Genomic DNA, 19935 nt, shown 5'->3' on the forward strand with positions numbered 1-19935 from the left:
CTGGTAAAGCGTCTCAGCTGAACAGTAAGGAGAAGGGGTCCTGGTGGGCTTGGTGTGGAAAGGGAAAGAGCGAAACCGGCCAGGCTACCCAGTTCCAACACCACCCATCGAAGACTTTCTGGGGGGTGTGCAGCCAGTTTGAAATGATCTACAAGGGGTGCTCCCTGGACCTCACACCTGATCCGGCTCATGTGTTGGCGAATTCTTGCTTTCGCTTTCTGCTGTGTTTGACCAATGTAGATCAATTGGCATGGGCATATTATCGTGTAGATAATGTTGGACGTATTGCAATTACTATGCGATTTGAGCTGGATTTTCTGTTGACGGTGTTCAAATTCCTTTGTTTGGATTGTAGTTTCACAGGCCTTGCAGTGGCCACATTTGAAGTGGCCTACAACGGGGGGGAAAAAACATAGTGAGGTGATAGTGGGATCATCTGGAGTGTGTAAGAAGGATCGTACCACATAGTCTTTGACGCTTTTGGCTTTCATGAAAGCGTGTAATGGTGTGCCCACCTGGTTGATATCATCCGATATTAATTGCCAATGTTGATTCACAATGCGTTTGATCTTATTACTTTTGGTAGTGAATGTTGTTACGCATACAATCCTGTTCTCTTGTTGGTCTACCTTGTCTTTAGGCGAAAGTAACTCCTCTCGCGGATAGAACCATGGACGTTTCCTTGATTTCTTGACCAAACGTCGGGGGTAACCCCGTTGTTGGAGACGTTTTACAAGATCTTCAGATTCTGTGAAGTAATGGTCTTTGTTGGAGCAGTTCCTCCGGATACGTAGGAATTGCCCGAAGGGCAGATTATCACGAAGTGCTCGCGGATGATGACTGTTGTATTGTAACAACGAGTTCCTTTCAGCCGGCTTGCGGTAAAGTGTAGTGAATAAGCTGCCAGATTGCTCATAGAGGGTGATGTCCAAAAAATTGATAGTTTGATTGTCTGATTGGATCGTAAATTTGAGGTGTGGAGATTGCTGATTGAGCCATGTGAAAAAGGAAGATAATCCACCCGTGTCCCCATTCCAGATTAACAGAATATCATCAATGTATCTCATCCAGAGATTGAGTTGCTCTCTGAATGGATTGACTTCGTTGAGGACAGTATCATCTTCAAAGGCCGCCATATAGAGGATAGCCACGTCTGGAGCAAAGGGAGCCCCCATTGCTACACCTGATGTCTGGAGATAGAATTGTTTTTTAAATATGAAAAAATTCTTTGTCATGGCTATCTACAAAAGGGCCACGATGAAATCAGTGGGAACCTGTACTGGAGCAGGTCGTCGTTGTAGGCATCTAGTTATCACAGCCAAAGCTTCCTGTTGAGGAATGCAAGTGTATAGCGAGACCACATCGCATGCAGCTAGCACTTGATGTTGAGGGTCGAAGGATAGATTCTCGACTATATTTATTGTGTGCATAGTGTCACGTAGATAAGATTGGGTAGACTCAGCAAGAGGTTTTAAGAAGAAATCAATATATTTGCCAAGAGGCTCAAGTATGGAGCCGCATCCTGAAACTATGGGACATCCAGGTGGATCCACCATACTTTTGTGAATTTTGGGTATGGTGTAAATAGTGGCCAGTCGAGGGTGTTTTTGATTGAGATAGAGAAATTCGTTCTCAGATAGGAAGCCCTGATCCAGGCCGGCTTGTGTCAACTCCAGAATTTCCAAGGTAATGGCCTTCGCAGGGTCCGAAAGCGAAAGCAAGAATTCTCCAACACATGAGCCGGATCAGGTGTGAGGTCCAGGGAGCACCCCTTGTAGATCATTTCAAACTGGCTGCACAACCCCCAGAAAGTCTTTGATGGGTGGTATTAGAAAAGGGCGTACTGGGACCCCGTGGGGTAACATTTCAAGTATTCTTAACACATGTGAATTGAAATGGATGCTCTTCTTTAATTCTATTCACACAGGTCTTAATGAACAGAACAACTCTTTTTCCCAATTAGCAACCCTGCCTTGAGTCCTCTGTAATTGTAACATTCAATAAGAATATGTAATATAATCACATGGATTGGTCTATACCCTCTTGTGAGAGGTACGCCGTAGCAAGAATCTAATGTTTATGCATACCTCTTGATCAACAATTTTGTGTTATGATTAGTATGATTGTCAACCAACTGTTACGATTTTCATCGCGTTAATCAATGGCTTTACCATCTTGAGATACGTACGCCATACTCATATTTTGATTACCTCAATTTCAATGGGTCATTATGGCAACAAATGGCTTTACCATCCTGTGATAGGTACGCCATATAAACATATTTATATTGAGAATACTGACCTATCAATCTATTGCTGTTAATTAAATCTGTGTTCAACGATCGCGGACATGCACCCTGCATATAGGCCACACTCATATATCTTGATTACTTCGATTTCAATTGGTTATGATGTATATTATGGCTTTACCATCCTGTGACAGGTACCCCATACTAACTTATTTTAATTGTGACAGGTATGCCATACTAACTTATATTAATTGTGATCACCAACTCACCAATTACTTGCTGCCAATTATGTTTGTGTTCAATAATCGCGGACACACACCCAGTGAAGAGCGTCCTAATTTTTGCAGTGAACCTGTAATTGTAACTCTTACAATTATCACACGAATATCAATCTAGATTTCTTGGATGTAGTCGTCAATAAGCTTAGTCTTATGGTACTCTAAATATGTGTCCGGGTCTTTCTACCATGTGTATACACCAGCCCCGAGTCACGTGATGCGGTTACTATAGCAATGATCTAACCAGGAAGCTCTGTTCGTGATTGCAGACACGAGCGAGCGGAGCTATATGCCAGATCCAGTCGGCGTATGGTAAGTTTATCTCCGTAGCGATTCCAATCGTAGCGAAACCCGCAATTACGACCCGAACTCCCTTCTTACGACCCCCTCTCCGTGTTTTTCTACAGATACCATGGAGCGATCCTGTGTTATTAATAATACTCGTGGACCTTGTACCAACCAAAACTATACTTTGGGTAAGCCTTCTTTTAGTTGCCTAATATGCGCGATACACCGATTCCCTCTGCCAGTCAGCTCGTAACTGTGATTTATATCCTGTAAGTAAAACTCCCCTTTTTCGTGTTCCTTCAAAGAAATCACGGAAAGGTCCTCTGTCCAAAATAATTATTCCTCGGATTTTGTGCCAACAACTCACACTTCGGGTAAGCCCTGTTTTACCTGTCTAATGATTCGGAATACGAACTCCCAATCCATGTTAATTTGCCACTGCCATCGCATTTTTACATTTGCGACTAGCTCTCTGTGTTATTTCGCAGATCCCGCGAAGTGACTCGTTCTACTAAAATTACTACCCTTGGACCCTATGCCAACATATTTATAATTCTGGTAAGCGTGGTCCAAATTGTCAGTATGACTGGGTATACAGATCCTGCACGGTCGTTAATCATATATTAATATCCTGTTTTAGACCCTGCTAATGCCACCGTCCCCGGGCCTGATTCGACCTCCACCGCTCTACAAAACGTCTTCATTGTAAGTTGATTATATACATTATTAGGCACTATGACGCCCTCTATTGGAACAACAAACTTGTCTGTTCCGCCACTCTTGGACCCAACGGTCTCTGCCAATTCAATAAATCCACATATTTCTGTTTCCTCATTTTTAAGAGTTGAATAACTCCACGGCAACGCAAGTCCTGTCCGCAATTTACAACATGAGCATTAACTAGAACGGTATGCTCTTTTTCTTTCTGTGTGCGCATGATTCCTAATCCAATTGTGTTGAGTCATACGACCATTTGGGAGCCCCCCAATTTAAAATAATTCTTTCTAATATATATTGACTAGGTTGCCTGCCCCGCACCCTGTCCTGATGAAGACCCCGCAGCAAGGGCACCACTAATTCCTGCGAATTACTGAGGGCCGAAACGTCGACAATAGCTTCTTGGTCGTCAACTTGACGCCAACATTCTCACATTTAATGTATTTTGTGAAGTATGACATATGTTGATTTATGTATTGAACCAACGGTCTTTTGTTTTGTGTATAAAAATTCACTTACCAATGCATCTCTGATATTTGGTTGATTTTACCGTCACTATCCCTTTATCACACTATCCTCACCTAATCACTTCCTCCTTCCCTTGGGGCGCTGTACAACCGATTATAATATGTAATCAAGTGATACTATATTTAATATACCTACTCCCATTGTGATTAAAACAATGTGGCTGCATTGATTGTTTCTATAGACTTTTTTCAAATTGTATAATTATTATTCACACCTACGCTGGGACCCCTTCCTCTCAGTACCTATGCAACCCAGGTCCCAGTGACTATGTTTGGGTAAAACCCCCCTATATATACACACCTTACTAGAATAGCCAATAAATTTAGGAAGATGCCCATCCTATCCAGTATTGTCCAGAACATAGCCCTGGGTACTAGGTCGAAAGCTGCGTGTAGGGCAGCAATGAGTTGTCTCCTGTTTATCAACACTTTCACCAAGAAGAGACAGTTGAAGTGTAAGATCTGATCTACTGTACTTATTCCACTCCTGAACCCTGCATGGAACTCGGATAGTATGTTATTCACCCCATCCGCTGCAAAATGTGATTCAGGATTTGTTTGCAGAAGATCTTGTGGGAGGCATCCATAGGACTAATTGGTCTGTAGTTGCCAGGGACACTGTGGTGGCCCTTCTTGTAAATTGTAAGCATTTCTGCCAACTGCCAGGCAAGGAAGTGGGAACAGGCATACCCTTCAAATGGCATTTGGGATATGGTTCAGATAAGAGCCCCAGCCACCCAGGTGTGAGTCTTGTGGATCTCATCATAATTTCATGTTTCATGGGATAGACCACGTAAAAAGTGATGTAGGGAGTGGCAACCATGAATTTAAGTTAAAACACTGTGAGGCAACATGGAATATTAAATTCGGTCCCCCCGAACGTATGGCAGAGTACCACGATCCCCCCGGGAAGCCATCTTGGGCGGGAGGCGAGTCTCGGCTGGTATGCCCGAAGCGGCATAGCCGGGGCGCGCCTTTTCCCGCCCTCGAGTGGGTTGGCCTAGACACTAACGCGGCTGGCCACGCCCTTGGGGCAGGCAGGGGCGGGTTTACGCCCGCCCTGAAGACGGATAAAAGGAGAAGCATGACCAGAAGGCATCCTCTTGTTCCTGTGCTCTGAAGCTGCACCTCCTCGCTGCACGTGAGCTCGAGACGGAACGAAGAGCCAATTTTGAGCGTTGTAATCCTCTTGTTTGTTTTCTAGATACTCTGCTGGAGAATGCCGAAGAAGGCGGGAAAGCGGATGACTACCGACCAGATGCTGCGTGTTCTCATGAAAGAGGTGACCGACTTAAAGAGGCGAATGGATAAAGACGAGGAAGGGAGGCCGAAACGTCCTTTGGAGGGAACAGCCCCGGGAGGAAAAGGCAAGAGGCCCAGGAGGGGAGCAGCTGGGGGAAATATCCCGGGTCCCAGTGTCCCGCTCGAAGCACCCACTCCCGTGCCGGAGGAAGGGAATCCGATTCCCGTTGTGGTCACCCCCGTGTCCGGGGAAGATATGCCGCCCGAGCTGGCAGCACAATTAGCAGCGTGGTTGGGTAAAGGTAGCGAGGGCGCCACGGCTGTCGACGCGCAGGTGTTGATGAAGCAACTGCGTGAAACTCGGGAAGCAGCGAGGGTATCCACGCCGGCTGCGGCCGTAGAGAAGCCACAGGGGACGGTTGTAGTCGCTGAGACGGCGTCCGGTTCAGGTAAGCGGCCATTGCCGATTGCGAGGGAAGAATCGGCACCCTCTCGAAGGGAGAAGTTGGGTCAGCATGTCCCTTTAGCTATTAAAGAAAAGATATGGGCAGGGGAATATGTAAACATCTTCTCGTTGCTTACTGATCATTATGAGATGGAGCATGTTCAAAGTCAGAAGGACCTCATGCATCCGAGTGTTTGGCGCGCAAAGATGGCCGCCTTTAAGGTAAATGAAAACATTGGCAATTGGGGCAAGGCGTGGGGGGTTTTCACATCGATCTTGGGAGAACGAAGGCCCGAATTGCTACCCGAATTGCCGATTTATCAGTCACGGATCATGGGGTACTCGGTATCACACGAGGGTAATCATTGGTTCTGCTATGATAACCTGTTCAGAAAAGCAAAAGAGCATGATAAAAACTTAACTTGGGATTGTTATGATTCTGTGTCCTGGTCCAAAATGAAGGATACTGGTATGTTGAAATTGCCATTAGTAGGGAGTAACGTGGGCGAATCCTCCCGTCAGTATGCGGGGACGCCCTTTCGATCAGGTACGGGTACCGACAATCACTCGAGGCCTACCGGTAATGCAGGTAAAAAGGGGGTTTGTTGGAACTTTAACAGGAGTAAATGTACTAGGCCCCAGGGGTCGTGCAAATTTAGACACAAATGTAGTGGGTGTGGGCAATCATCCCATCCTGAGTCCACGTGCAGAGCCAAAACGGGTGATAACGGGGGTAGAGGAGGTGCCAAACAGGTCTAACATAGTCTGAGGGGCGCCTTTACCTACCCCGATTGATACCTTGGCAATGATTCCCTGGCTCAGTGAATACCCGGATCGTGCTTCCGCTGGGGTGGTGCGGAACGGGTTTTCATATGGTTTCCGCATCCCAGTGGGGGACTTTCAGGGTGTGGAAAAATGCAAAAATCAGATATCGGTCTTGCAGCATACGACCGTGGTACAGGAAAAGATCCGGAAGGAGGTTACTCGAGGTCGAGTCGCCGGTCCGTTTAGTGTGCCCCCGGTTGCTAACTTTGTTTGTTCGCCTTTCGGAGTGGTCCCCAAGAAGGACCCGGGTGAGTTTCGGCTGATACATAATTTGTCAGCCCCACGTGGTCTTTCCGTAAACGAAGCGATAGACCCGGAAATGTGTTCGGTGCGGTACGCATCCTTCGATGAGGCCGTAGCCATTTTGAATCGCCTGGGGCCCGGTGCGCTGATGGCAAAATCTGATATCGAGTCAGCGTTCCGGTTGCTCCCGGTACATCCAGACGATCAGCGTCTCCTGGGTTTCATGTTTCAGGGTCAGTACTACATGGATAAGTGTATGCCGATGGGATGCTCTATTTCTTGTGCCTATTTCGAGAAATTCAGTAGTTTCCTACAATGGGTCTTCACTAAGAAGACGGGTTTCCAACATGTGATGCATTATCTCGATGATTTTTTGTTCCTGGGGGCAGCCGGGGATCCGGAATGTGGGCAAGCTTTGGCTGCATTTTGTGTTTTAATGAATCAGTTTGGCGTGCCATTGGCACCAGGTAAGACGGTGGGTCCTTCGACTCGCCTCGAGTTTCTGGGGATCGAGTTAGACTCCGGAGAAGGTTGTTTCCGTTTACCAAGTGATAAAGTGTTAAAGTTCAGGGCATCCCTGCAGATGTGTATGAGTGAATCTAAGGTTAAGCTGCATCAATTACAGCAGTTAGTGGGACAGTTGAATTTTGCCCTAGGAGTTATACCAATGGCCCGCCCTTTTTTCCCGTTCGATCGCTCAAGCCATGGTTGGACTGAAGGAAGGCCATCATCGCACAAGGCTCTCGGCAGAGGTCCGCCAGGACATGCGCATTTGGTTGGCATTTCTGGCGGATTTCAATGGTCGAGTCGTCTGGAACAAACCGGCCGTGTCCTCTGAGGAGCTGGGGCTGTGGACAGATTCGGCAGGGAGTATAGGTTTTGGTGCCATTTTCGGTACTCGATGGTCTGCACAAAGATGGCCGGCATGGTGGCGCGACAGGGGACTGACAAGTAACATTGCTTTCTTGGAACTCTTCCCCATTTTGGTGGCCCTGAGAACGTGGCCTGAAGGGTTCAGAGATCACTCTGTGGTATTCTGGTCTGACAATATGACCGTGGTTGAGTGTATCAATAGCCAGGCAGCACGATGCAAATGGATTTTGAGACTGCTCAAAGAAATCGTATTACTGTGTATGCAATTGAATGTGCTATTCAAAGCAAGACATGTCCCGGGGATAATGAACCAGGCGGCTGATGCCCTTTCTCGTTTCCCAATGCAGGCTTTCTGGGGTTTTCTTCCCACAGCGGACCCGGAGCCAGCACCCTTTCCCGAAGCTCTCTGGTCTCTCGGTGCCCCGAACTTCGTAACCTCGTGGGAGAGAGTTTAGCACCCAGGACGAGGAAGGCATATGAAGGGGCGTTCCAGTCCTATTTAGCCTTTTTGGGGACTGCTAGAGAGGAGCTTTGGGGTCAGGAGGAATGGGTAGTGAACTTTCTGATGTCTTTACATCTGGCAGGGAAATCGGTGGCCACGGCCCAGAGGCATCGGGCTGCCATTTCCTTTGTTGCTAGGGCTCATGGGATCCAGGACCCGACAGCGTCTTTCGTTGTGCAAAAAGCGCTACGTGGGTGGCAACGCCTTGAGGGTCGCAGAGTAGATGACAGGCGCCCGATAGGTTTGGATAGGTTGGCCCAGTTATTATCCAGACTCCCTACAACATGTTCATCTCAGTTTGAGACAGTGCTGTTCCGAGCCGCTTTTACGCTGGCATTTCACGGGGCTATGCGGGTAAGCGAATTAGTGGCGAGGAACAAGCAGGATGTGACGGGAGGGCTGTGCGCAGAGCACGTTCAGATCAGAGGGGAGACAATGACTGTCTCGTTTGTGAGGTCCAAGACCGATCAACGTGGGATGGGTGACTGCATAATTATACGCAGGATTCCCGGGTCATCCATGTGCCCAGTGAAGTGTTTAGAGGATTATTTAACACGAAGGATGGCATCATGGGGGGGACCTTGTTGAGACACGCGGACGCCACCCCACTGACAAGGTTTCAGTTTCAGCGGGTGCTAGCGATGTCAATTACAGCTGCGGGCTTGAACCCGGGCGAGTTCGGGACCCATTCCTTTCGGATAGGGGCTGCTACAGAGGCTACAGCCAGGGGTCTGAATGTAGAACAGGTTAAACGTGTGGGGCGTTGGTCCTCCAATTGTTATAAAAGGTATGTGCGTTTGCACATGTTGTGAAGCTGTAATGATGTACTCACGCTTCTTGTTTTGTTTGGTTTTCAGTTACGCAAGCCTACGAGGCGGGGCGGACTATGCAGTCGATCCAACACCGGGACAGCGGTCAGACATCACCGGCTGTGAAAAAGGAGGTGTGGGTCGTGGGCCACTCATACGTGAGGCGTGCCGCGGACGTATTCAAGGCAGGTGACATGGTGCACGTGGCTGGGGAATAAGGGTACAGTGTGTCCTTCTACGGAATGGGCGGTCTCTGTATTGACCAGTTTCAATCATTTTTTGAGGGTTTGCTAGAGCGGACGAGGTCACCGCCGTCTGTAGTCATAGTACATCTTGGGGGCAATGATTTGGTCACCACTGGTAGACGACTTCTCCTGGAGGCGATGCTTTCCACTGTAAGTTGGTTAGCGAGGAGAGTTCCAGGGTGCACAATTGCGTGGTCCCATATGATCCCACGAAAAGTGTGGCGGGGGGCTATTTCTGTTTCTGCTTTAAATCACTCGGTGAGAAAAATTAATAACAAAGTGAGTAGGTTGTTCCGGTCCAATGCACTGCATTCTATTTCGCATAGGTGTATTAATAATGACAGTATGTATTTGGGGGACGGTGTTCATTTGTCTCGGGTGGGGAATGAGTTACTCATAGGAGACTTCATAGCTTGGCTAAAGATGTTAAAACATGACCTTTAGATAGGAGTTTGGTGGGGGGTCCGGATAGCCGGTCAACTATCCGGACCTGTGGCGGTAAGGTCATGATCGGTGAGCACTAATTGGAAGATCCCTATGAGTGGGCGTTACCCATTACGGATGGGGGCGCTCGGGGGAGGTGGCCATTGGCCCCTCAATGGGGAGGCGGTCCCTTCTAAGGATGGGTCGCCGAAAGGAAAGGGAAGGCGGTCAAGGCCCCTTCATGGGTAGGAGGGGTTACAGACCCCTCCTGGTGAATTTCCCGGGGCCAGGACGTCTGCGACGGCAGATGTGGTAAGTTGTGTGGGGTGTGGGGGGGGGTCTACGCTACCTTCTAGATACCTCACACGAGCCTCGTACGACCTTTAAGTGGCGTCGAGTTTTACTGGGGCCCCCGTCAAGTCAAGGGAAATTGGTAGTTGCACTTGAGGTATGCCTCCGTGCCGCCCCTCACAAGGGAGGGGGATATGTCTGGGTTAGGGATCTTGACACCGGTTACGACCTTGCCGTTGGCCCTTAAACGTTAGGATGTACAATTTCAAAATTTCAAGTAAATGTTTTGTAGGATGTTAGTTCGGCTAGGAGAACCTTTGTATTAGAGGATATGTTAAGGTTAGCCAAACATCGCAATGTGGTAATGAAATTGTACATGATATGAAACTGTTAATTTTAATGTTTTAATTTTGTTTCATATTTTAATAAATACGGCCGGGAAGGGTAACTCCCTTCCCGACTTCCAAAAGTTCAAGAACGGTTTCCGGTTTCCCATCCTTGGGGAGTGTGTTGAGAGGGGGTGGCGGGTATCTCAGCCATATGGAAAGGGGCGACCAATCGGTCCCCCCGAACGTATGGCAGAGTACCACGATCCCCCCGGGAAGCCATCTTGGGCGGGAGGTGAGTCTCGGCTGGTATGCCCGAAGCGGCGTAGCCGGGGCGCGCCTTTCCCCGCCCTCGAGTGGGTTGGCCTAGACACTAACGCGGCTGGCCACGCCCTTGGGGCAGGCAGGGGCGGGTTTACGCCCGCCCTGAAGACGGATAAAAGGAGAAGCATGACCAGAAGGCATCCTCTTGTTCCTGTGCTCTGAAGCTGCACCTCCTCGCTGCACGTGAGCCCGAGACGGAACGGAGAGCCAATTTTGACCCACCCACCAGCCCCTGAAGACAGCGAGTGGTTTTAATAAAGTTTGATGGATAACTGTGATTTTCGTTTACAGGTTGTGGTATTATCGTGAAGATTTTGAGTATGCAATAAAGAATGGTCGATTTGTGTTATGTTTTGCAAATAAAGTAATTCTGCTTTAGTGTTCATCAGTACGCATGCGTTTGAATAAAGTTGTTGTTGCTACTGTTGGTTAGATGTAGTCATTTAGTATTTAGTTAGCATTGTCGTATTTATTTTGGTCGGGCGGTAAGGTCATGATCGGTGAGCACTAATTGGAAGATCCCTATGAGTGGGCGTTACCCATTACGGATGGGGGCGCTCGGGGGAGGTGGCCATTGGCCCCTCAACGGGGAGGCGGTCCCTTCTAAGGATGGGTCGCCGAAAGGAAAGGGAAGGCGGTCAAGGCCCCTTCATGGGTAGGAGGGGTTACAGCCCCCTCCTGGTGAATTTCCCGGGGCCAGGACGTCTGCGACGGCAGATGTGGTAAGTTGTGTGGGGTGTGGGGGGGGGGGTCTACGCTACCTTCTAGATACCTCACACGAGCCTCGTACGACCTTTAAGTGGCGTCGAGTTTTACTGGGGCCCCCGTCAAGTCAAGGGAAATTGGTAGTTGCACTTGAGGTATGCCTCCGTGCCGCCCCTCACAAGGGAGGGGGATATGTCTGGGTTAGGGATCTTGACACCGGTTACGACCTTGCCGTTGGCCCTTAAACGTTAGGATGTACAATTTCAAAATTTCAAGTAAATGTTTTGTAGGATGTTAGTTCGGCTAGGAGAACCTTTGTATTAGAGGATATGTTAAGGTTAGCCAAACATCGCAATGTGGTAATGAAATTGTACATGATATGAAACTGTTAATTTTAATGTTTTAATTTTGTTTCATATTTTAATAAATACGGCCGGGAAGGGTAACTCCCTTCCCGACTTCCAAAAGTTCAAGATCGGTTTCCGGTTTCCCATCCTTGGGGAGTGTGTTGAGAGGGGGTGGCGGGTATCTCAGCCATATGGAAAGGGGCGACCAATCGGTCCCCCCGAACGTATGGCAGAGTACCACGATCCCCCCGGGAAGCCATCTTGGGCGGGAGGCGAGTCTCGGCTGGTATGCCCGAAGCGGCGTAGCCGGGGCGCGCCTTTTCCAGCCCTCGAGTGGGTTGGCCTAGACACTAACGCGGCTGGCCACGCCCTTGGGGCAGGCAGGGGCGGGTTTACGCCCGCCCTGAAGACGGATAAAAGGAGAAGCATGACCAGAAGGCATCCTCTTGTTCCTGTGCTCTGAAGCTGCACCTCCTCGCTGCACGTGAGCTCGAGACGGAACGAAGAGCCAATTTTGACCCACCCACCAGCCCCTGAAGACAGCGAGTGGTTTTAATAAAGTTTGATGGATAACTGTGATTTTCGTTTACAGGTTGTGGTATTATCGTGAAGATTTTGAGTATGCAATAAAGAATGGTCGATTTGTGTTATGTTTTGCAAATAAAGTAATTCTGCTTTAGTGTTCATCAGTACGCATGCGTTTGAATAAAGTTGTTGTTGCTACTGTTGGTTAGATGTAGTCATTTAGTATTTAGTTAGCATTGTCGTATTTATTTTGGTCGGGCGGTAAGGTCATGATCGGTGAGCACTAATTGGAAGATCCCTATGAGTGGGCGTTACCCATTACGGATGGGGGCGCTCGGGGGAGGTGGCCATTGGCCCCTCAACGGGGAGGCGGTCCCTTCTAAGGATGGGTCGCCGAAAGGAAAGGGAAGGCGGTCAAGGCCCCTTCATGGGTAGGAGGGGTTACAGCCCCCTCCTGGTGAATTTCCCGGGGCCAGGACGTCTGCGACGGCAGATGTGGTAAGTTGTGTGGGGTGTGGGGGGGGTCTACGCTACCTTCTAGATACCTCACACGAGCCTCGTACGACCTTTAAGTGGCGTCGAGTTTTACTGGGGCCCCCGTCAAGTCAAGGGAAATTGGTAGTTGCACTTGAGGTATGCCTCCGTGCCGCCCCTCACAAGGGAGGGGGATATGTCTGGGTTAGGGATCTTGACACCGGTTACGACCTTGCCGTTGGCCCTTAAACGTTAGGATGTACAATTTCAAAATTTCAAGTAAATGTTTTGTAGGATGTTAGTTCGGCTAGGAGAACCTTTGTATTAGAGGATATGTTAAGGTTAGCCAAACATCGCAATGTGGTAATGAAATTGTACATGATATGAAACTGTTAATTTTAATGTTTTAATTTTGTTTCATATTTTAATAAATACGGCCGGGAAGGGTAACTCCCTTCCCGACTTCCAAAAGTTCAAGAACGGTTTCCGGTTTCCCATCCTTGGGGAGTGTGTTGAGAGGGGGTGGCGGGTATCTCAGCCATAGGAGATTAATACTATGTTATTCCAAGGCTTTGTTCTTGTCTCCCGTTTTTGTGATGGTTATCAACTGTGTCATTTATGCTGATGTTTCCCTTTATACATATATTTACACTTTACTGACAATACAATGCAATACTTTTCAGAAGAGTAATTTTACAATGTACTATTGAAAAGTGTGGACTTTCCGTTTAATGTTCTGTGCCATTTATGTACAGACCTTACCTTGAGAAAGATGTTTTGACCCACCCTTTCTTCACACTGGAACCATAGTTCTCACTGATTATCTATAGTGGTTCTTTCTACATTTATTAGTGACCTTGTGGATTTTACATGTTTCAGTTATATACTCTATTTTTTGGTTAAGTATAGTTATGACTTCTCTACTCTATTAACAACTATTTCTAAGATGGCATCTATGATTACTCTATTAGCATGCTAACTTCCTTCTTTTCTACACAATACAGATTACTTGAGATTAGTGCCATGTTTTACATCACACAGTTTACAACTTATTTTCTTTTACCTGGCACTACCATAGAATTTCTCTTACTACCTTTTACTAAATAGATCAGGGAAAGTACATTTGATGATTACTTTTTAGTAATCTTTTGTACTTCAGTTCTACTCAAACATTTTGACAGATACAATGCTTTATCAAGATGACCGCCATTTTCATTCTTTTAGTCACGTCACATTACATGCATGATCCACAGGAAATTCTACTTGTGTGAGGTGCATGTTTCCAACACAGTAACATGGTACAGTTTTGCTTGGTTATACCGATTACTGGATCAAATACATTGCACCATCTCATACTTTTTATTAAATTGTGTTGCACTTGCAGTGATTTTGCCTTTATGCCGATACTTCAAGATAGCCACCAGCTTCTTTAATTGGGCACCTGACTTTTGCAAACAGGATTAAAATAGCACTTGCAAAATGGAGTTTATCGTCCAAGCTGGTACAACATACAAGGAAGGAGCCCTCTCCATGACTGACTCTTGGCTTTTGGATGTAATTAAATACTAATATTTTTTTAACATGAATTCTGTCAGTGTACTGATTAGTTTTTACATTAGGTACTGACTGTGACTTGCTGACTAATGATATTCACAATACAGGTATTGACATATGTCATGGGCCTGTTCGGCCTCATATATTTTATTTTGTACTAAGGATATACTATTATAAATTTTATTTAATCTCCTCAACATGAAATGTTGATGTATTCTCTATGTCCCGGAGGTACCCCTCTTTTTTCATATGCTGACGCGTTACAGCTAAATGTTTTCCCCTGTAGCACAGTTCATTTCAGAACGCATTGCTGAGTTTCTGGAATCTGTGACTTTGACATATAAACTTGTCACAATTTATATGCTTAATACCAGTGGGTTAAGCCATGCTGACCCTCTAATTATATGCACTACGTATTTTTCTACTTGACACTTTCTTAATGCAGTTGTGGGCTTAGGTGACTAATTGAATGCTTCTAACTACCGGATTACTTATTGTTCCTTACGCTATAAGGTTATCTTGTGCTGTGACATATTGGCACATTGTTCTGTGACTGTTAATAGATTTAACAGTTATGTGCAACTTGAGCTGTGCCAGGTTTTCTGATAGGTTTATCATGATGATATTTGAGCAGTAGTTTTTCATTTAAAATGGGACATTGCGATCTGCTATGTTATTGTGAATGTTTTCATGTTTTAGTCCTTCTGGGTATTGCATGGCTTTTTAATATTGCTTACTTTAGTTACTGTGAGACTGGAACATAATTAAAACTTAACTTTTTGACTATTATACTGGAAAAAAAACCTGATTTGGAACTGACACTTTGTATTGGCCTATTATTCCTTATAAGGACCCAGCATAGTTTACCTTACATCAGGATCTTATTCTGAGTTTACATTTTGAATACACTTTTTCTTTAGTATGGCAAGCACAATAAATTTGACTACCTGCATGTATGATTTTTTCTTCTGTGCCTATATGATAGGAGGGTTTCCTGTCACTTTGTATACTTCTTTTGTTTTTTATGTTTATTAATATTTATTTATTAGTTACATTGGTTAGGTGCACAAATCATCCCTACAAGGATCTCTAGGTGCCGTTGCAATGTGGGGTTAAGAGAAATTAGACTACTGAGAAAAAAGCCAGGTTTTCAAGAGATTTTTGAATGTAGTAAAGTCTATACATGTTCGAATAGATAAAGGTAGCCTATTCCAATGGTAGGGGGCCAGGAATGAGAAAGTGCTGCCTCCGTGCCTCATTGTTTTGATGCGTTTTGGGAGTAGAAGCAATTGGTCACTTGACCTGACCTGCAGCGCCGGGATATATGGTTGTAATTTCTGCCTTACATAGAGAGGGCCCTTCCCCTGCAGAGTCTTGCATACCAGGCAGAGACGTTTTTTATAAAGCAGTGGCATTTTTTTAGAAAACTGAGCTGCTTCAAAGAAAGAAGTTGACCATATTTGAAATCCGTCACAGACATGGAGGTTTTCCGACCTTTGTAAGCCACCATCCCTGAAATCGTGGCACATCAATGTAATGGTTTGCAATCAACCTCATGAATATTTATTAAGTTGGTTGGACTGCTATCCACTCCGATCCTTTATTTTGTGAACAGTCATATTAGTACATAGGTAGGTTTACAAATTGCAACCACATTGCGCGACCAGAAAGCTAGCACATATTACCCTTACTGTGGTCTGTACTACAAGTATTTTTCATTTTAAAAGCAGTAACCCAAAACCATCTGACGCTGTAGCTGGTCCTTTTTGGATCATGTGTAGAACAAGATATTAAAACCATGTAGGTTGAGATTTGCCATTGGAGGCAGTGCATGGATTGTCCAGGTTTGGTATAACATTAGTAGGCGATCTTAAGGGAGTTTGAAAAACATTCCTTTAGCAAAGACTCATGTTTTTATCATTATAATAGTGCAATAAAAAAGCCAATGGCTTTTGTTAATGATCTCAGATTCTGAGTTTTTTGTTCAGACCACGAAAAGGTCAGCTTAAACATAAAAAGGCAATGCAAAGCTTTGAATACAACTTCACTCATTTCTTAAAAATTGGGCGATTGCTGCCAATATCTAAAGCTGCTGATCAGACAAGAATGAAGTTCAGCATACAAATTGAATTAGAACTCCTTTTCAGCACTTTGAAAAACATGGTAAAGTCATGTGTTCTAATTTTCCTGGATATTACTTTAATGTTATAGTATGCCTTTCAAAAATATTCTCTACAGATGTCTCCTGCTTTCCTCCTTGCCTTTTGTCGATGAGCTTTTTTAAGGGATTATTTTTGGTCCACATGCACAGTCATTTAGGCTATTGCATGTACTGCACAAGGAGAAAAAAACTGAATATGTTGTACATACAATTGTCTAAATGTTGGATCAAGTGTATCAAAAATGAATACTTGAAGAAGCTCATCAGCCTACTGTAAAGGAACAAAACGTGTCAGCTATTAAAAAAATCCCTGGACCTGAGTCAGGTGTCTTCCAGAGAATGGATCTTGAAAGAAATGCATTAAAACACAAGTAACATATTTGAGGTCAGAATTATCTAACAAATAAAACAAAGGCCTCTTGAACCCGTGCAGATTTAAATCCCCTTGGGCTCCGAGACGTCTTTGTTCAAAGCAGCAGTTCTGAATGAAAAATAAAATTAAAATGTTGCTCTGCGGGCTTCCACCAGCCCATAGAAGCCCAAAGTACTCCAATGTCTGCAATGGAGTGCTTAACATTCTAATGTTCTAATGAGAAATTAATAATAAAGTATCTAGTATGCCAAAGTAAGAAAGGACTGGAATTGCCAATTTCTTTGCATCGGAGGCAGGCTCATTCCCTTGGCCAATGTATTTTGTAGCTGTCAGTCCATGTTTATTGTGTAAAACCGAAACATGTATTATCCTTGTGTAGGAATAGATACATACATTCATGTGCTAGCATATTAACATTGACGTTAATGTTAAGGGTTTAATGAAATCCTTTTTCCTACACATATACCTTTAGCCTTTTTACATTATTTTCACTAAAAAGTAATTTCACCATGTAAACGTTCTAATGTCTACCATATTTTCTCTATGAAGGATTTTTTATCTATCTTTCTGAACAAACAATCCAGAGAAGGGACAGACTTCATGAAGTTCCTTCAGAAAATACAATTATTTTCAGGTTGGCCAATCGAAAAGCTGCCGTACAGCAACCCAAGAATTTGTGTACACACTTTCTTCAGGTAAACCTTTGTAGATTTTTATATTCTTACCACTTTTGTGATTTCTGTTCCTATTTCAATTTGTAGCCATATATTTATTTCCATTCCCATTCCCATTGCCCTTCTTAGTCTTATTTCCATATCCATATTATATTAATTATTTTTCAAACTATTATGCTATATGGGAAAGTAATATTGTCCTATAAACTTTTCCACTTTACATTCACACCAAAACATTCAAATAATATTACAATAAAACCACTGCTCATCTGTAACAATGTATTATATTATACATTATAAGTGAGTAGAGGTTTCAAAGTAGCCGAATCCACCACATGGCCACTGAGCTGACTAATGTCTTTTCTCAGAATTTGAAGACAAAGGTGCTGTGGAGCTGTTCAAAAGAAGAAAACAAAAACTCATAATTTCCAGACTACTAGGAATGTACGTTAATACCTGAGGGTCAGCTCCCTTGCCAAACATCGAATGAAGGTGGATGCCCATCCTTGTATTTGAAGCAGGGTCTCAAAAAGTGAACAACAACAGCTCTAATTTAAGGCAAGGCCTCTGACACAGTTCAATTGGCATCCTAAACAGCTGATGAAATAGAGTGGCAACATGTTAACCCCTTGGGCAGTGCTAAATAGTTGTTGGCAGCATGATCATTATTGAAATGTTTTTGGCTGGGGACTAGCAGCAAAAGTTAAAGTGTGTTTAGAAACTATAGAATACAAAAGAACATGATACCATATCAAAGTAAAATGACAACACAACAGCAAATTAAGAAAACACAACAGCACATTACAAACGAAACAATGCAACACAAAAACACAATACTTCTGCATAAAAATAACACACTTACACCAAGAAAACAAAATGCAACTTGAAAATGTTGAAAAACAACTGCATTGAACAACAGCAACAAACCATAAATGTACAACTCAATGACACAACTCAAACACTTAATATAATGCACCACAAAACAACCCAATAAAGCATAATGAAGAATTATTACACCAATCACTGAAATGCTAACACCCATCCTCACTAACTCCATCAACTCAGCCTCATTCCCAGATACCTGGAAACATGCCACAGCCATGCCTCTGCCCAAGAAACCATCCACTCGCAAACCCATACTTTTCAACTAGAAACCCATCTCCTTTTACCGTAACCAGCAAAGAGTACCTGATCAACCGATGTGTCATTGACCACCTCAGCAACCATCAGCTCCTCAACTTCATGCAGTCCAGATTCAGGACCAACCACAGTTCAGAAAACAGCACTCATCACTGCCACAGATGGCATCCACCTGGTCCTTGACAGAAGAAACACAGCAGCCCTCATTCTTCTGGACATATCTGTAGCATTTGACATGGTCTCACACCCCATTCCCATTATGTACCTGCATGAGATTTGAATTCAATGACCTGCTCTCCACTGGAGCTGCTCCTTCTTAATGGATAGAACACAAGCTTTCAGCCTGGCAACTTACTTCTCAGAAGTCCGCAAACTGAAGGTTAACTACTCAGCTCCACCTTCTTCAATGCATACATGAGCCTTCTGGCCAATGCCATCCACGGTCACAACATCAACATCCTCTCCTATGAAGATGACACGTAACTCATACTCTCCCACTTCAACAAGACCCCCAACACAAGAAACAGGTTCACAGCCTGCATGACCGAAGTCACTAACTATTTGAAAGACAACTATCTGAAGCTCAAAACTAACAAAACAGAAGTAGTGATCTTCGGCAAGAACACCTCTCCAGCTGGTGGCCAGATGAATTTGGACCCACACCCCCAGCCAGTGTCCACACCAGGAAACTCAGAATAATCATTGACAACAAACTGGACATTACTGCACAAGTCAACACCTTCTCTGCATCCGGCTTTCACACCCTGAAGATGCTGAGGAAAATATTCAAATGGCTCCAAAATAACATTAGAAAAACTGCCTCTCATGCCCTTTTCACCAGCTATGCCCTAGTTCCCATACTATAGGAAAGCCATTACGCCGGGATCTCAAACCAACTCACTAGAGACTACAAACCATGCAGAACTTGGAAGCCAGATTCAACCTCCCATACAGAACTCACTCCATACCTCAGTGAACTACACTGGCTGCCAATACGCAAACGCTGTTCAAACTCTTCACACACACATTCAAGGCGCTACACAACTCAGGCCCCATCTAGGTAAAAAATCACATCTCCTACCACCAACCACCCAAACGTTTTTGGTCTGCAGGACCCCCTCCCCGCACACAAAACATGCATACACAGAACCAAATCAGGAGAATGAGTGTTCTCTTACACAACTCCTAAAATGTGGCACGGCCTCCTAATCTACATCAGAGCCTCCTCCTCTCTTCTTGAATTCTGCAAGAAGTTGAAGACCTGGTTTTTCAAATAACTGCTTGCCATAGGTGGGCTAGGCACACACACATGCTTAACACCAGGATACTCTAGCAGGTGATCATGCACTTTATGAGTACACATAACCTGACAATAC

General features: G+C 44.9%; 1 protein-coding gene across 1 annotated transcript in view; it reads left to right on the forward strand.

The window, feature by feature from the left end:
• The window catches only part of LOC147696883 (cyclic nucleotide-binding domain-containing protein 2-like), a 636311-nt gene that overhangs the window by 481736 nt on the left and 134640 nt on the right, over positions 1–19935 (forward strand). The window contains exon 9 of the mRNA XM_086933251.1: positions 17295–17440. Within this exon, the coding sequence (XP_086789377.1) occupies positions 17295–17440 (146 nt within the window). The remainder of the gene's footprint in view (positions 1–17294; positions 17441–19935) is intronic.

This window comes from Lissotriton vulgaris, chromosome 8 (assembly GCF_964263255.1).
Source record: "Lissotriton vulgaris chromosome 8, aLisVul1.2, whole genome shotgun sequence".
Classification (NCBI taxonomy): domain Eukaryota; kingdom Metazoa; phylum Chordata; class Amphibia; order Caudata; family Salamandridae; genus Lissotriton; species Lissotriton vulgaris.